At 46.9% G+C, this 16,699-nt stretch overlaps 1 protein-coding gene across 1 annotated transcript in view; it reads right to left on the bottom strand.

Annotated features, from left to right (window-relative positions):
* Positions 1–867: 867 nt before the first annotated feature.
* The window catches only part of SYMPK (symplekin scaffold protein), an 87,449-nt gene continuing 71,617 nt past the window's right edge, over positions 868–16,699 (bottom strand). Inside the window, exons 21-27 of the mRNA XM_083160422.1 lie at positions 16,421–16,511; positions 11,803–11,904; positions 9,879–10,066; positions 1,550–1,726; positions 1,375–1,464; positions 1,126–1,293; positions 868–1,042 (exon numbers count right to left, since the gene is read on the bottom strand). Coding sequence (XP_083016548.1) covers positions 926–1,042; positions 1,126–1,293; positions 1,375–1,464; positions 1,550–1,726; positions 9,879–10,066; positions 11,803–11,904; positions 16,421–16,511 — 933 coding nt within the window. The 3' untranslated portion in view covers positions 868–925. The remainder of the gene's footprint in view (positions 1,043–1,125; positions 1,294–1,374; positions 1,465–1,549; positions 1,727–9,878; positions 10,067–11,802; positions 11,905–16,420; positions 16,512–16,699) is intronic.

Here is a 16,699-nt window from a genome sequence, read left to right as displayed (position 1 = left end):
GAAAGATGAATGCAGCATTGTACAGAGACATCCTGGATGAGAACCTGCCCCAGAGCGCTCGTCCTCAGACTGGGGAGACGGGTCATCTTTCAGCAGGACAACAACCCTAAGCACACAGCCAAGATATCACAGGAGTGGCTTCAGGATGACTCTGTGACGGTCCTTGAGTGGCCCAGCCAGACCCAAGACATGCATCCGATTGAACATCTCTGGAGAGATCTGGATATGGCTGTGCACGGATGCTTCCATCCAGCCTGATGGAGCTTGGGAGGTTCTGCGAAGAGGAATGGGCCAAACGGCCCAAAGATGTGTGCCAAGCTAGTGGCATCGTATTCACAAAGACTTGAGGCTGTACTTGCTGCCAAAGGTGCATTAACAAAGTATTGAATACTCACGTACATGTGATTTCTTCCCTTTTTATATTTAATACATTTGCAAAAATCGCCCAATTTTTTTCACATGGTCATTAAGAGGTATTGTGTGTGTAGGATTTTGATGGACAAAAACTAATTTATACCATTTTGGAATAAGGCTGTAAAATAACATGTGGAAAAAGTGAAGTGATCTGAATACTTTCTGGATGCACTGGATAGAATCGTTTAAAATATTTTATTTTTATTTAGTAAATACTGCTTGTTTTTGAATGACCATTTACAGCATTAGTGCAGGATCCCCTACAGACCCTTCTCCTATGTGAGCAATGTATGGCGATGTGCCCCAGCCCACAGCCCCGCAAACAGGATTTAATACCAGTGTAATCAGGACAGAACCACCATTATTTAGGCACAACATCCTATGAAGATGGCTGCTGCGGACATGACCTGAGGGGTGCACAATGACTGAACAGATTCTATGCACACTCACACATTACAGGAGTAAGAACATGTTTTATTGGCTGCTATGACAATGGGTAGTCTGCTAGGGGCTAGTCTTCCTTCTGCACGGGATCCTCTTCCATGGGCTCATCAGGGGGCGGCGAGTGTGTGGTGGTGGCCACTGGGTTCTCCGACTCACCTGGAGGTGACGCTTTCCCAGGGTTTTTCTGAGGACATAAGGAGTAAGTTATAGAAGTAAAGAATGATAAAATCAGAGTCTAGAACAACAAAAGATTCGATAAACACCAACCGTTATCGTCTCCTCCTCTTCTAATAAAAGAATAGGAAGGTCCATCTCCGTCTCCTCCTCCACTTCTTGGGCGTTCTTTACCTTCTGCTCCTCCAGAATCTGTCGTTTTAATGATTTCTCTTGGGCGAGACGCCGGGCAATGATGTCCTGTGCCGGTGGTTCGGTTATCTGGAAAATAGAAACCAGTGATTCAAGACCAGTCCTAGAATTACCGTTCACATTGCTAGAAGGATGGCAGATGGGCTTTACCTCTGCAGACTGTGCATATTCTTCTGCTTCTGGGTCGGTTCTGGATTCAGCCTCTAGAATGGCCATAATCGCATGTGGGACATGGGCCATCTGTCAGGAGAGAGGACAATCACTTAGCTGCGAGACAGTAAGAGCAAAAGGTGCGTTGGCGGCTGTAGAGCATTCGCCCACTGACCTGGTTAGGCGTAAAACTCCTGACATGAGCCAAGAGGGGGTCACGGAGATCAGGGGATGTCTGGAGAACAGACAGGAGCTGTGGTGGGGGCAGCTGTAGCAGGACACTGAAAGACTGGGGCTTCGTTCTCTGACAACATTTAATAAAGCCTTCCCACACCTTGGGGTACTTCCAAACCTGGGAAGAGAACAGCAAGACATTGGTATACAAGAGATACAAGATATTTGGTACCCAGTCACCTCTGCTGTGGTCAGAAGACACCATAGAAAGTTACCTGTGATTAGAGCAGTTTCCACAGAAGGCGCCAGTTAAACGCTCCATGGTCTACACCAGGCATTCCCAACCATGGTCCTCAAGGCACGCCAACAGTGCAGGTTTTAGTGATATCCAGGCTTCAGCACAGATGGTTTAATCAGAATCCCTCAGATACTAATTAAGTCACCTGTGCTCAAGCCTGGATATCTACAAAACCTGCACTGTTGGTGTGCCTTGAGGACCATGGTTGGGAATGCCTGGTCTACACTCTTAGCGACATGAACGCTCCATGGTCTACACTCTTACCAACATAAACGCTCCATGGTCTACACTTACCGACATAAACGATCCATGGTCTACACTCTTACCGACAAACGCTCCATGGTCTACACTTACCGACATAAACGATCCATGGTCTACACTTTTACCGACATAAACGCTCCATGGTCTACACTTACCGACATAAACGCTCCATGGTCTACACTTACCGACATAAACGATCCATGGTCTACACTCTTAGCGACATACACGTTCCATGGTCTACACTCTTAGCGACATAAACGTTCCATGGTCTACACTCTTAGCGACATAAATGCACCATGGTCTACACTCTTAGCGACATAAATGCACCATGGTCTACACTCTTAGCGACATAAATGCACCATGGTCTACACCTGGGGTAGCCAACCCTAGTCCTCGAGAGCTACCAACAGTGCATGTTTTGCAGGTCTCCTCACAGAATCACAAGTGAGCTAATTAGCTCCATCTGTGTATCTTTTAAAATGTGTCAGTGATTAATGATTGCAGCTGTGCAGCAGCTAGGTTGTCTGGAAAATGTGCACTGTTGGTAGCTCTCGAGGGCTAGGGTTGGCTACCACTGTTCTACACTCTTAGCGACATAAACGCACCATGGTCTACACTCTTACCGACATAAACGCTCAATGGTCTACACTCTTAGCGACATACACGTTCCATGGTCTACACCAGGGGTGGCCAAAGCGACGATCGCGATCGACTGGTGGACCGCAGGCCTGTCCCCAGTCGATCGCGATGCCGAGCAGGCAGCTGTCGGGAGGCTGAAGCGCAGGTGTCCTTCCCCATGTCATGTAGGAGGATCCATACTATAATAAATACACTGACACTGGCAGGATCGAGTGCCAAATCATCACAGAACTACTGAATACTATCTATTTTAACCTGTTCATGTTGGTGCTCGTCCTCCCGGTGAGTGTGACTGGTGCTCTCTGCTCTCACAGGATCTCTGCAGCACGTACGGAGAGATGAAGCCGGCACAGGAGACACACTGCACCGGAGCTGAAGCGCAGGTGTCAGACCCCTGTGTCAGATGCTGCGGCTTGCTGCAAATACAGAGGGACGAGGCACAGGAGACACACTGCACCGGGGACACACAGCCAAAAGGGGTCTGACACCTGCGCTTCAGCTCCGGTGCAGTGTGTCTCCTGTGCCGGCCTCATCTCTCCGTACGTGCTGCAGAGAGCCTGTGAGAGCAGAGAGCACCAGTCACACTCACCGGGAGGACGAGCACCAACAGGAACAGGTGAAAATAGATAGTATTCAGTAGTTCTGTGATGATTTGGCACTCGATCCTGCCAGTGTCAGTGTATTTATTATAGTATGGATCCTCCTACATGTGCGGTTTCAGTGCTTTAGCGGCGCTTAGCTCATCACTAACAGGGGAAGGACACCTGCGCCCCAACCCAAAATTGCCTACTCTCCCATAAAAATAAAGTACCTTTTAATAGTGGAGGGGTCAGCTATGTTGGCGACAGGATTAGGATTAAAGGGGTTAACTGTGTCTTTGACAGCACTGGCAGGAGAGGGGTTAACAGTGTCGGGATACAAGAACCAATCAGACGCTGTGGTCTCTCCTGCCCTGTAAAAGCTTTGTTCTGGGGAAATGGGGAGGGGCCATTCAGTTCCACTCTGCACTAAACGGGCTGTGATTAGTTCACAGCCTGCCTGTAAGGGAGGGAGACATTCTATTGGTTGGGCTAGGGAGCAACTGTACCTCCGTCACCCTTACTGCCCGCCATTTGCTGTGAACACTGACACACAGCAGTCGTGTTAAGTGAGCTCTCTGTGCAGTGTAGGAATATATCTAAAATAGTGAGAAAATCTGGGCATCCTAAGTATTCTGAGCCTGTTCGCTTTCATTATCTGAAAAATCCATCCAGGGATCTGGGTGCGTCCTAAGTATTCTGGGCCTGTTAGCTGGCGTTATCTGAAAAATCCATCCAGGGATCTGGGTGCGTCCTAAGTATTCTCTGCCTGCTAGCTTGCATTATCTGAAAAATCCATCCAGGGATCTGGGTGCGTCCTAAGTATTCTGGGCCTGTTAGCTGGCATTATCTGAAAAATCCATCCAGGGATCTGGGTGCGTCCTAAGTATTCTGAGCCTGCTAGCTTGCATTATCTGAAAAATCCATCCAGGGATCTGGGTGCGTTCTAAGTATTCTGGGCCTGTTAGCTTGCATTATCTGAAAAATCCATCCAGGGATCTGGGTGCGTCCCAATTATTCTGAGCCTGCTAGCTTGCGTTATCTGAAAAATCCATCCAGGGATCTGGGTGCGTCCTAAGTATTCTGGGCCTGTTAGCTGGCGTTATCTGAAAAATCCATCCAGGGATCTGGGTGCGTCCTAAGTATTCTGAGCCTGTTAGCTGGCGTTATCTGAAAAATCCATCCAGGGATCTGGGTGCGTCCCAATTATTCTGAGCCTGCTAGCTTGCATTATCTGAAAAATCCATCCAGGGATCTGGGTGCGTCCTAAGTATTCTGGGCCTGTTAGCTTGCATTATCTGAAAAATCCATCCAGGGATCTGGGTGCGTCCTAAGTATTCTGGGCCTGTTAGCTGGCGTTATCTGAAAAATCCATCCAGGGATCTGGGTGCGTCCTAAGTATTCTGGGCCTGTTAGCTGGCGTTATCTGAAAAATCCATCCAGGGATCTGGGTGCGTCCTAAGTATTCTGAGCCTGCTAGCTGGCGTTATCTGAAAAATCCATCCAGGGATCTGGGTGCGTCCTAAGTATTCTGGGCCTGTTAACTAGCGTTATCTGAAAAATCCATCCAGGGATCTGGGTGCGTCCTAAGTATTCTGGGCCTGTTAACTGGCATTATCTGAAAAATCCATCCAGGGATCTGGGTGCGTCCCAATTATTCTCTGCCTGCTAGCTTGCATTATCTGAAAAATCCATCCAGGGATCTGGGTGCGTCCTAAGTATTCTGAGCCTGCTAGCTTGCATTATCTGAAAAATCCATCCAGGGATCTGGGTGCGTCCCAATTATTCTGAGCCTGCTAGCTTGCATTATCTGAAAAATCCATCCAGGGATCTGGGTGCGTCCTAAGTATTCTGGGCCTGTTAGCTGGCGTTATCTGAAAAATCCATCCAGGGATCTGGGTGCGTCCTAAGTATTCTGGGCCTGTTAGCTGGCGTTATCTGAAAAATCCATCCAGGGATCTGGGTGCGTCCTAAGTATTCTCTGCCTGCTAGCTGGCGTTATCTGAAAAATCCATCCAGGGATCTGGGTGCGTCCTAAGTATTCTGGGCCTGTTAGCTGGCGTTATCTGAAAAATCCATCCAGGGATCTGGGTGCGTCCTAAGTATTCTGGGCCTGTTAGCTGGCGTTATCTGAAAAATCCATCCAGGGATCTGGGTGCGTCCTAAGTATTCTCTGCCTGCTAGCTGGCGTTATCTGAAAAATCCATCCAGGGATCTGGGTGCGTCCTAAGTATTCTGGGCCTGTTAGCTGGCGTTATCTGAAAAATCCATCCAGGGATCTGGGTGCGTCCTAAGTATTCTGGGCCTGTTAGCTGGCGTTATCTGAAAAATCCATCCAGGGATCTGGGTGCGTCCTAAGTATTCTGGGCCTGCTAGCTGGCGTTATCTGAAAAATCCATCCAGGGATCTGGGTGCGTCCCAATTATTCTGAGCCTGCTAGCTTGCATTATCTGAAAAATCCATCCAGGGATCTGGGTGCGTCCTAAGTATTCTGAGCCTGTTAGCTGGCGTTATCTGAAAAATCCATCCAGGGATCTGGGTGCGTCCCAATTATTCTGAGCCTGCTAGCTTGCGTTATCTGAAAAATCCATCCAGGGATCTGGGTGCGTCCCAATTATTCTGAGCCTGCTAGCTTGCATTATCTGAAAAATCCATCCAGGGATCTGGGTGCGTCCCAATTATTCTGAGCCTGCTAGCTTGCATTATCTGAAAAATCCATCCAGGGATCTGGGTGCGTCCCAATTATTCTGAGCCTGCTAGCTTGCATTATCTGAAAAATCCATCCAGGGATCTGGGTGCGTCCTAAGTATTCTGAGCCTGTTAGCTGGCGTTATCTGAAAAATCCATCCAGGGATCTGGGTGCGTCCCAATTATTCTGAGCCTGCTAGCTTGCGTTATCTGAAAAATCCATCCAGGGATCTGGGTGCGTCCCAATTATTCTGAGCCTGCTAGCTTGCATTATCTGAAAAATCCATCCAGGGATCTGGGTGCGTCCTAAGTATTCTGGGCCTGTTAGCTGGCGTTATCTGAAAAATCCATCCAGGGATCTGGGTGCGTCCTAAGTATTCTGAGCCTGTTAGCTGGCGTTATCTGAAAAATCCATCCAGGGATCTGGGTGCGTCCTAAGTATTCTGGGCCTGTTAGCTGGCGTTATCAGAAAAATCCATCCAGGGATCTGGGTGCGTCCCAATTATTCTGAGCCTGCTAGCTTGCATTATCTGAAAAATCCATCCAGGGATCTGGGTGCGTCCCAATTATTCTGAGCCTGCTAGCTTGCATTATCTGAAAAATCCATCCAGGGATCTGGGTGCGTCCTAAGTATTCTGGGCCTGTTAGCTTGCATTATCTGAAAAATCCATCCAGGGATCTGGGTGCGTCCCAATTATTCTGAGCCTGCTAGCTTGCGTTATCTGAAAAATCCATCCAGGGATCTGGGTGCGTCCCAATTATTCTGAGCCTGTTAGCTGGTGTTATCTGAAAAATCCATCCAGGGATCTGGGTGCGTCCTAATTTCTCTGAGCCTCCTGGCTAGTATTATCTAAAAAATCCAGGGATCTGGATGCTCTAAAATCGTTCTGGTCCTGCTGGCTTTTATTTCTCTAAAAACACAGGTGTACCCTGTTGGGTTCATTCTAAAATACATTTTTATATTTAATTTGTGTTTTAGCATACTTGCTGAGCATGAGTGTTTCTAAAAGGCCCAAAACGTACCATTTTCATGAAGAATGGGAACATGATTTTTTTTTTACAATGTTTAAAGACAAATGCATATGTTTAATATGCCATGCTAAGGTTGCTTTGGCGAAGAAGGGGAATTTACAGAGACATTACTCAAGTCTGCATCAAAAATATGATGAAGACTTTCTGCCTAACAGTGAACTAAGGAAGATTAAAGTGAAATCCCTGAAAACTCATTTAGGAGCGCAACAGCTCACATTCACAAAACCTATTGTGCAGTCCCAGGCTGCAGCTGAAGCATCTTTCCGTATAACAAATATTTTAGTGAAACACAAGAAACCTTTCCAGGATAGTGAAATGTTGAAGGAAGCTTTCCTTAGTGCTGGAAGTGTTTTATTTGAAACATTTAAAAATAAAGATGACATCTTGAAAGCAATTAGAGATATGCCACTATCTCGTCAAACTACAGTGAGACGAGTAGAGGGAATTGGCAATGACTTACAGAGGCAAGTGAGAAAACACATCAGTAACTGTTGTTACTTTTCCTTGCAGTTTGATGAATCCACGGATATAGTGGATACTTCACAATTAATTGTGTTTATAAGAATGGTTTTTCCTGATATGAGTAGTATGGAGGAGTTTTTAACTCTCATCCCTATGAAGGGAAAAACTAGAGGTGAAGACATTTACCAAGGCTTTCTGAATTTTGCCAAGGAAAATAATCTTCCTCTTAGCAAACTAGTGTGCATTGCCACAGATGGAGCCCCAGCCATGGTTGGCAAGAATAATGGGTTTCTTGGACTATGTAAAAAAAATGAGGATTTTCCTGATTTTACAAGAATCCATTGTGTTATACATCAGAATGCACTGTGTGCTAAAGTTTTAAACATGGATGATGTTATGGACATTGCAATGAAAATCGTAAACTCAGTTCGGGCAAGGAGTTTACGAAGACGACTTTTTCGTACTCTACTGGAGGAAAGTGAGGCTGAATATGAAGACCTGCTGTTGTATAATGATGTAAGATGGCTTAGTCGGGGGCAGTTCTTAGAACGATTCCAGTCCTTGTTGCCTGAAATAACGGAGTTCTTGGAATCACTTGGAGAAAGTCCATCTCAGCTGCATGATTCATCATGGTTGCTACAGCTAGCTTTTCTAACCGATTTAACCAGTCACTGCAATGCATTTAACCTTGAACTTCAGGGCAAGGATAAAAATATTATCCAATTAATAAGTTCAATAAATGCTTTTAAATCAAAATTGCAGTTTTTAAAGTCACAGCTTTCAAAGGGAATTTTGAGGAATTTTCCCAGTTTTGAGAAAATGATAGACAAGAATCCCAAGAGCAGCAGCACATATGATACATTCTGTGCTGAGATCCAAAATCTTTGGGAAGAACTAGAGAGGCGATTTCAGGACATTAAGCAGCTTGAACCTATCCTAGCCTTCATGTCATTTCCATTTGCTGATGTTGACATTGCTGACATATCTGGTAATATCTCCTCTATGTTCAATCTGAATACATCAAATGTAGAGGAAGAAATATTAAAACTGCAATCTGATATCCCTTTGAAAGCAAGAGCTTCTGATAATAATTTTTGGAAACTACTCAGTGCAGAACTGTATCCATGCTTGAGATCAGTAGCTCTTCATTTGACGGCATTTTTTGGGTCAACCTACCTTTGTGAATCTGCTTTTTCACAAATGAAAATAATTAAATCAAGATATAGAAGTCGTATGACTGATGAGCATTTAAAATACTGCCTTCATATGTGCCTAACTAGCTTGGAACCGTCGTTTAGGGAGTTAACACAAGACATGCAGCCTCATGCAACAACTTCACATTGCCAATAATTTTATGTGTAAAACACCCTTTCATTAGAGCCTAAAATGAATGTTTTGTTTGTTTATGTATCGCATTATGATTGTTTACTATGGTAGATCCCAAAAGATTTTTTACATTTACAGTAGATCCCCAAGTCCGAAAGTGTGGCCACCCCTGGTCTACACTCTTAGCGACATAAACGATCCATGGTCTACACTCTTAGCGACATAAACGTTCCATGGTCTACAATCTTACCGACATAAACGCTCCATGGTCTACACTCTTAGCGACATAAACGCTCCATGGTCTACACCAGGCATGTCCAACGTTGGCCCTCCAGATGTTGTGAAACTACACATCCCAGCATGCTTTGCCACAGTTTTGCTATTAGAGAATGCTAAAACTATTGCAAAGCATGCTGGGATGTATAGTTTCACAACATCTGGAGGGCCAATGTTGGACATGTCTGGTCTACACTCTTAGCGACATAAACGTTCCATGGTCTACACTCTTATCAACATATATGTGATACACACTCATTATTGTCAGGAGACAATAACCCCCACTTTCCCCTCGCCTCTAGCTGAAAGAACTGAAGGTGGAATGAAAACAATGCCAGAAGCTCCCATACTCTATCATCAAGGCACAGCCCAGGTTTTCAGGATATCCATGCTTCAGCACAGGTGACTTAATTAGTACCTCAAGTTATTTTTATTTCACCATCTGTGCAGATAGGGGGGAAAAGGTTGGGAAAGGGTGGCAGATGAGAGAACAGGAGACAGGCCGGTTGGGGGAGCGTGGCAGGTCTTCTCATCAGTGACAAATTAAAATGCAACAAAAATCAGAAGGCTGGAGTTAATGATGATAGTAAAATGTGGAGGAAATAATAAAATTGCCTTGTGTATATGATAATTGTCCTTTTGGACAAACCGTTCTAATGAATAAGTGCTCCAGCACCACAACTAAATCCAGACTCATCATGTATTACAACCACTAGGACAATAAAACCATCAGACTCAGATATTCCACATGCCAAAGCCACACCACCAACCTGCTTGTAGATGAGACGGGTAAGGATGTTCATGATGAAGCCTCCTAATCGGGGGTACATTCCAAGGGCTTGGATGACTGTCCTCATGAGAAGCATGGGAAGTGGGGTGGTGTCCATTAGCTGCTGGAGAACGATGGCCAGGACCTCAGAAGTGTACACCGAGCGTGCAGAGAAACACAGATTGGTAGCTGGGAGAGATGGAAACAGCAGAGAAGGAACATAACCCAGGACCCCTCAGGAGACTGACTCTACAGAGAGAAGGTACATAACCTAGGACCCCTCAGGAGGGTGACTCTACAGAGAGAAGGTACATAACCAGGACCCCTCAGGAGGGTGACTCTACAGAGAGAAGGTACATAACCTAGGACCCCTCAGGAGGGTGACTGTACAGAGAGAAGGTACATTAACCAGGACCCCTCAGGAGGGTGACTCTACAGAGAGAAGGAACATCACCCAGGACCCCTCAGGAGACTGACTCTACAGAGAGAAGGAACATCACCCAGGACCCCTCAGGAGAGCGACTCTACAGAGAGAAAGTACATAACACAGGACCCCCTCAGGAGAGCGACTCTACAGAGAGAAAGTACATAACACAGGACCCCCTCAGGAGAGTGACTCTATGGAGAGAAAGAAGGTTACCCAGGACCCCTCAGGAGAGTAACTCTACAGAGAGAGAGAGAGAAAGAACATAACCCAGACCCCTCAGGAGACTGACTCTACAGAGAGAAGGTACATAACCTAGGACCCCTCAGGAGGGTGACTGTACAGAGAGAAGGAACATCACCCAGGACCCCCTCAGGAGAGCGACTCTACAGAGAGAAAGTACATAACACAGGACCCCCTCAGGAGAGTGACTGTACATAGAGAAGAAACATAACCCAGGACCCCTCAGGAGAGTACTTCTAACAGAGAGAAATAATGTGACCCAGACCCCTCAGGAGAGTGACTCTATGGAGAGAAAGAACATAACCCAGGACCCCTCAGGAGAGTGACTCTATGGAGAGAAAGAAGGTTACCCAGGACCCCTCAGGAGAGTAACTCTACAGAGAGAGAGAGAAAGAACATAACCCAGACCCCTCAGGAGACTGACTCTACAGAGAGAAGGTACATAACCTAGGACCCCTCAGGAGGGTGACTGTACAGAGAGAAGGAACATCACCCAGGACCCCCTCAGGAGAGCGACTCTACAGAGAGAAAGTACATAACACAGGACCCCCTCAGGAGAGTGACTCTACATAGAGAAGAAACATAACCCAGGACCCCTCAGGAGAGTACTTCTAACAGAGAGAAATAATGTGACCCAGACCCCTCAGGAGAGTGACTCTATGGAGAGAAAGAACATAACCCAGGACCCCTCAGGAGAGTGACTCTATGGAGAGAAAGAAGGTTACCCAGGACCCCTCAGGAGAGTAACTCTACAGAGAGAGAGAGAAAGAACATAACCCAGACCCCTCAGGAGAGTGACTCTATGGAGAGAAACATAATAACCCAGGACCCCTCAGGAGAGTGGCTCTATGGAGAGAAAGTACATAACCCAGACCCCTCAGGAGAGTAACTCTACAAAGAGAAGGAACATCACTCAGGACCCCTCAGGAGAGTACTTCTACAGAGAGAAAGAAGGTGACCCAGGACCCCTCAGGAGAGTACTTCTACAGAGAGAAAGAAGGTGACCCAGGACCCCTCAGGAGAGTACTTCTACAGAGAGAAAGAAGGTGACCCAGGGCCCCTCAGGAGAGTACTTCTACAGAGAGAAAGAAGGTGACCCAGGACCCCTCAGGAGAGTACTTCTACAGAGAGAAAGAAGGTGACCCAGGACCCCTCAGGAGAGTACTTCTACAGAGAGAAGGAACATAAAACACGGACCCCCAGGAGAGTGACTACATAGAGAAGGAACATAACCTAGGACTCCTCAGGGGAGTGTTACCTTTTATGACAGATTTCATGTCACATTTGCTGGAATCAATGCTGTGGAGAGCCACAAGAAGGTCCCCAGGGGTGAGAGGAGACATGGAAGAACTGATGTCACCTGGTGGAGAAATAGATGAAAAAAAAATCTAGTTCTCACGTCACCACCTCTGGCTCCAACCAATTCTTCAATATTTATACATATATCTATATATTTATCTCCTATACACACATATCTCTATCTCTCACACACACACATATTTATCTCCTATACACACACACATCTCTATCACACACACACACACACACACACACACACTTATCTCCTATACACACACATCTGTCTCTCACACACACACACACACACATTTATCTCCTATACACACACACATACACACATATGTATCTCCTATACACACCTATCTCTCTCATACATACAGACACACATATATATATCTCTCTCTCATACACACACACACATATTTATCTCATACACACACACCTATCTCTCACACACACACACACACACACACACCTATAGATGTATCTCCTATACACACATCACTATCTCACACACACATTTATCTCCTATACATACACACACACACACACACACACACACACACACACACACATATTTATCTCCTATACACACATATCACTCTCACACACACACACACACACACACACACACACACACACACACACACACACCTATAGATGTATCTCCTATACACACATCACAATCTCTCACACACACACATTTATCTCCTATACACACACATCTGTCTCACACACACACACACACACACACCTATCTCTCTCATACACACACACACCTATCTCTCTCATACACACACATATCTATAGATGTATCTCCTATACACACATATCTCTATCTCTCACACAAACCCCTATCTCTCTCACACACACACACACACACACACATCTATAGATGTATCTCCTAAACACACATATCACTATCTCTCACACACACATCTGTCACACACACACACACATATTTATCTCCTATACACACATATCACTATCTCACACACACACATATCTATAGATGTATCTCCTATACACACATCACAATCTCTCACACACACACATTTATCTCCTATACACACACACACACACACACACACACACACATCTGTCTCACACACACACACCTATCTCATACACACACACACACACACACCTATCTCTCTCATACACACACACACACACATATCTATAGATGTATCTCCTATACACACACATCTGTCTCACACACACACACCTATCTCTCTCATACACACACACACACACACACATATCTATAGATGTATCTCCTATACACACATATCTCTATCTCTCACACAAACCCCTATCTCTCTCACACACACACAAACACACACACACACACATCTATAGATGTATCTCCTATACACACATATCACTATCTCTCACACACACACCTATCTCTCTCATACACACACACACATATCTATAGATGTATCTCCTATACACACATATCTCTATCTCTCACACAAACCCCTATCTCTCACACACACACACACAAACACACACACATCTATAGATGTATCTCCTATACACACATATCACTATCTCTCACACACACACACACACACACACACACACATATCTATAGATGTATCTCCTATACACACATATCACAATCTCACACACACACACACACACACATTTATCTCCTATACACACACATCTGTCTCACACACACACACCTATCTCTCTCATACACACACACACACACACCTATAGATGTATCTCCTATACACACATATCTCTATCTCTCACACAAACCCCTATCTCTCTCACTCTCACACACACACACACAAACACACACACATCTATAGATGTATCTCCTATACACACATATCACTATCTCTCACACACACACACACACACACACACACACATATCTATAGATGTATCTCCTATACACACATATCACAATCTCTCTCACACACACACACACACACACACACACACACACACATTTATCTCCTATACACACACATCTGTCTCACACACACACACCTATCTCTCTCATACACACACACCTATAGATGTATCTCCTATACACACATATCTCTATCTCTCACACAAACCCCTATCTCTCTCACTCTCACACACACACACACACACACACATCTATAGATGTATCTCACACATATCACTCTCTCACACACACACACACACATTTATCTCCTATACACACACATCTCTATCTCTCACACACACACATATTTATCTCCTATACACACATATCTCTATCTCTCTCACACACACACACATACATATCTATATATCTCTCCTATACACACACACACACACACACCTATCTCTCTCATACACACACACACATATCTATATATCTCTCCTATATACAAACACACACACACACACACACACACACACACCTATCTCTCTCATACATACACACACACACACACACATACATATCTATATATCTCTCCTATACACACACACACACACACACACACCTATCTCTCTCATTCATACACACACACACACATACATACATATCTATATATATATATATATATCTCTCCTATATACACACACACACCTATCTCTCTCATACACACACACACACACACACACACACACATATCTATATATCTCTCCTATACACACAGATCCATTTTCCTGATCGGATCCATATCTGCCATACAGAGTTCCCTTGTAACCCACCCACCTGTATATCATTGGAAGACCTGCTGCCCACATCAAGGGATCACAGACTGGGTTCGGATCTCCCAAGACCTGGCCGATAGGGATGTCCCTCTTACCCTGAGTAGTCACGCATGTTGCGGCTACCACCAGGCTTTTACCATGTGACACCTGGAACCGCATTACTGCCCTGCGCCAGAATACAGATTACGGCTGTGTATGCTTTGGCATACTGCTGACACCACCCTAATCTCACTGGTCACTGACGGCGCCTCTAAGCTCTGTCCTCTGCCAGCTACTGAGCCAGAGACCCCGGGCACACCCCTGTCCAAGCAGAGCTTGGAAACCCCAGGCTCACCCCAGTCCAGGCAGAGCTTGGAGACCCCGGGCTCACGCAAGTAGAGGCAGAGCTTGGAGACCCCGAGCTCACCCCAGTCCAGGCAGGGCTTGGAGACCCCGGGCTCACGCAAGTAGAGGCAGAGCTTGGAGACCCCGAGCTCACCCCAGTCCAGGCAGAGCTTGGAGACCCCGGGCTCACCCCAGTCCAGGCAGAGCTTGAAGACCCCAGGCTCACCACAGTAGAGGCAGAGCTTGGAAACCCCGGGCTCACCCCAGTAGAGGCAGAGATGGAGACTCCGGGCTCACCCCAGTCCAGGCAGAGCTTGGAGACCCCAGACTCACCACAGTAGAGGTAGAGCTTGGAGACCCCGGGCTCACCACAGTCCAGGCAGAGCTTGGAGACCCCGGGCTCACTAGGGTTACCACCTAGTCCCTTTAATTCCGGACACATATTAATTACACAGGTTCTGTGGCAGTTTGACTTCAAGACTCCACTTCACCTGATTTTAAACTGCCACAGAACTTGTGTAATTAATATGTGTCCGGAATTAAAGGGACTAGGTGGTAACCCTAGGGCTCACCCAAGTGGAGGCAGAGCTTGGAGACCCCGGGCTCACCCCAGTAGAAGCAGAGCTTGCAGGCCCCGGGATCACACCAGTAGAGGCAGAGCTTGCAGGCCCCGGGATCACCCCAGTAGAGGCAGAGCTTGGAGGCCCCGGGCTCACCCCAGTAGAAGCAGTGCTTGGAGGCCCCTGGCACACCCCAGTAGAGGCAGAGCTTGGAGGCAGCGGGCACACCCCAGTAGAGGCAGAGCTTGGAGGCCCCTGGCACACCCCAGTAGAAGCAGAGCTTGGAGACCCCAGGCTCACCCCAGTAGAGGCAGAGCTTGGAGACCCCGGGCTCACCCCAGTCCAGGCAGAGCTTGGAGGCAGCGGGCTCAATCCCGGTCCAGGCAGAGCTTGGAGGCAGCGGGCACACCCCAGTACAGGCAGAGCTTGGAGACCCCGGGCTCACCCCAGTAGAGGCAGAGCTTGGAGGCAGCGGGCACACCCCAGTACAGGCAGAGCTTGGAGACCCCGGGCTAACCCCAGGAGAGGCAGAGCTTGGAGACCCCGGGCTAACCCCAGTAGAGGCAGAGCTTGGAGACCCCAGGCTCACCCCAGTAGAGGCAGAGCTTGGAGGCAGCGGGCACACCCCAGTACAGGCAGAGCTTGGAGGCAGCGGGCACACCCCAGTAGAGGCAGAGCTTGGAGACCCCAGGCTCACCCCAGTAGAGGCAGAGTTTGGAGACCCCGGGCTCACCCCAGTCCAGGCAGAGCTTGGAGACCCCGGGCTCACCCCAGTAGAGGCAGAGCTTGGAGACCCCGGGAACACCCCAGTACAGGCAGTGTCAGGGGTCCTGAATGAATGGTATATTTGATCAAAAAGTCTTTAAAAAAAAGACCAGCAGCTGTTTGTACACCGCCCCTTTCGGGCAGTACAGTTCAAGTCTACCTGCCACTACCCCACACTAGCATGGTATGTGCCCCTACCCCACCCCGGTATGTGCCCTCCCCCACCCACCCTCTCACCGTGCTGTGTCCCCAGCAGCCGATTGAACACTTCTTTCACAACAATCGGGTTGAGCTTGATGAGTTTCGGCAGCGCCTGAATAACCTCTTTCTAGAAGACAGAAAGGACACAGAAGATCAGCAGCCAGAATGCCGCCATTACTCACACATGGACTGTAGGGACCACTTGTATCATTCCTTCCTATTGGTCACAATGAAGTCTGAGCTGATCAGTAACATAGGACCACAGATTTATATACAGTCACTACATGTCCAAATTGTGCAATCTGTCAAATCCAG

The sequence above is a fragment of the Crinia signifera genome, chromosome 9 (genome assembly GCF_055691185.1).
Source record: "Crinia signifera chromosome 9, ASM5569118v1, whole genome shotgun sequence".
NCBI classification, from domain to species: Eukaryota; Metazoa; Chordata; class Amphibia; order Anura; family Myobatrachidae; genus Crinia; species Crinia signifera.
Note: the sequence above shows the minus strand (reverse complement) of the source record. Positions and strands in the feature narration are given on the sequence as shown.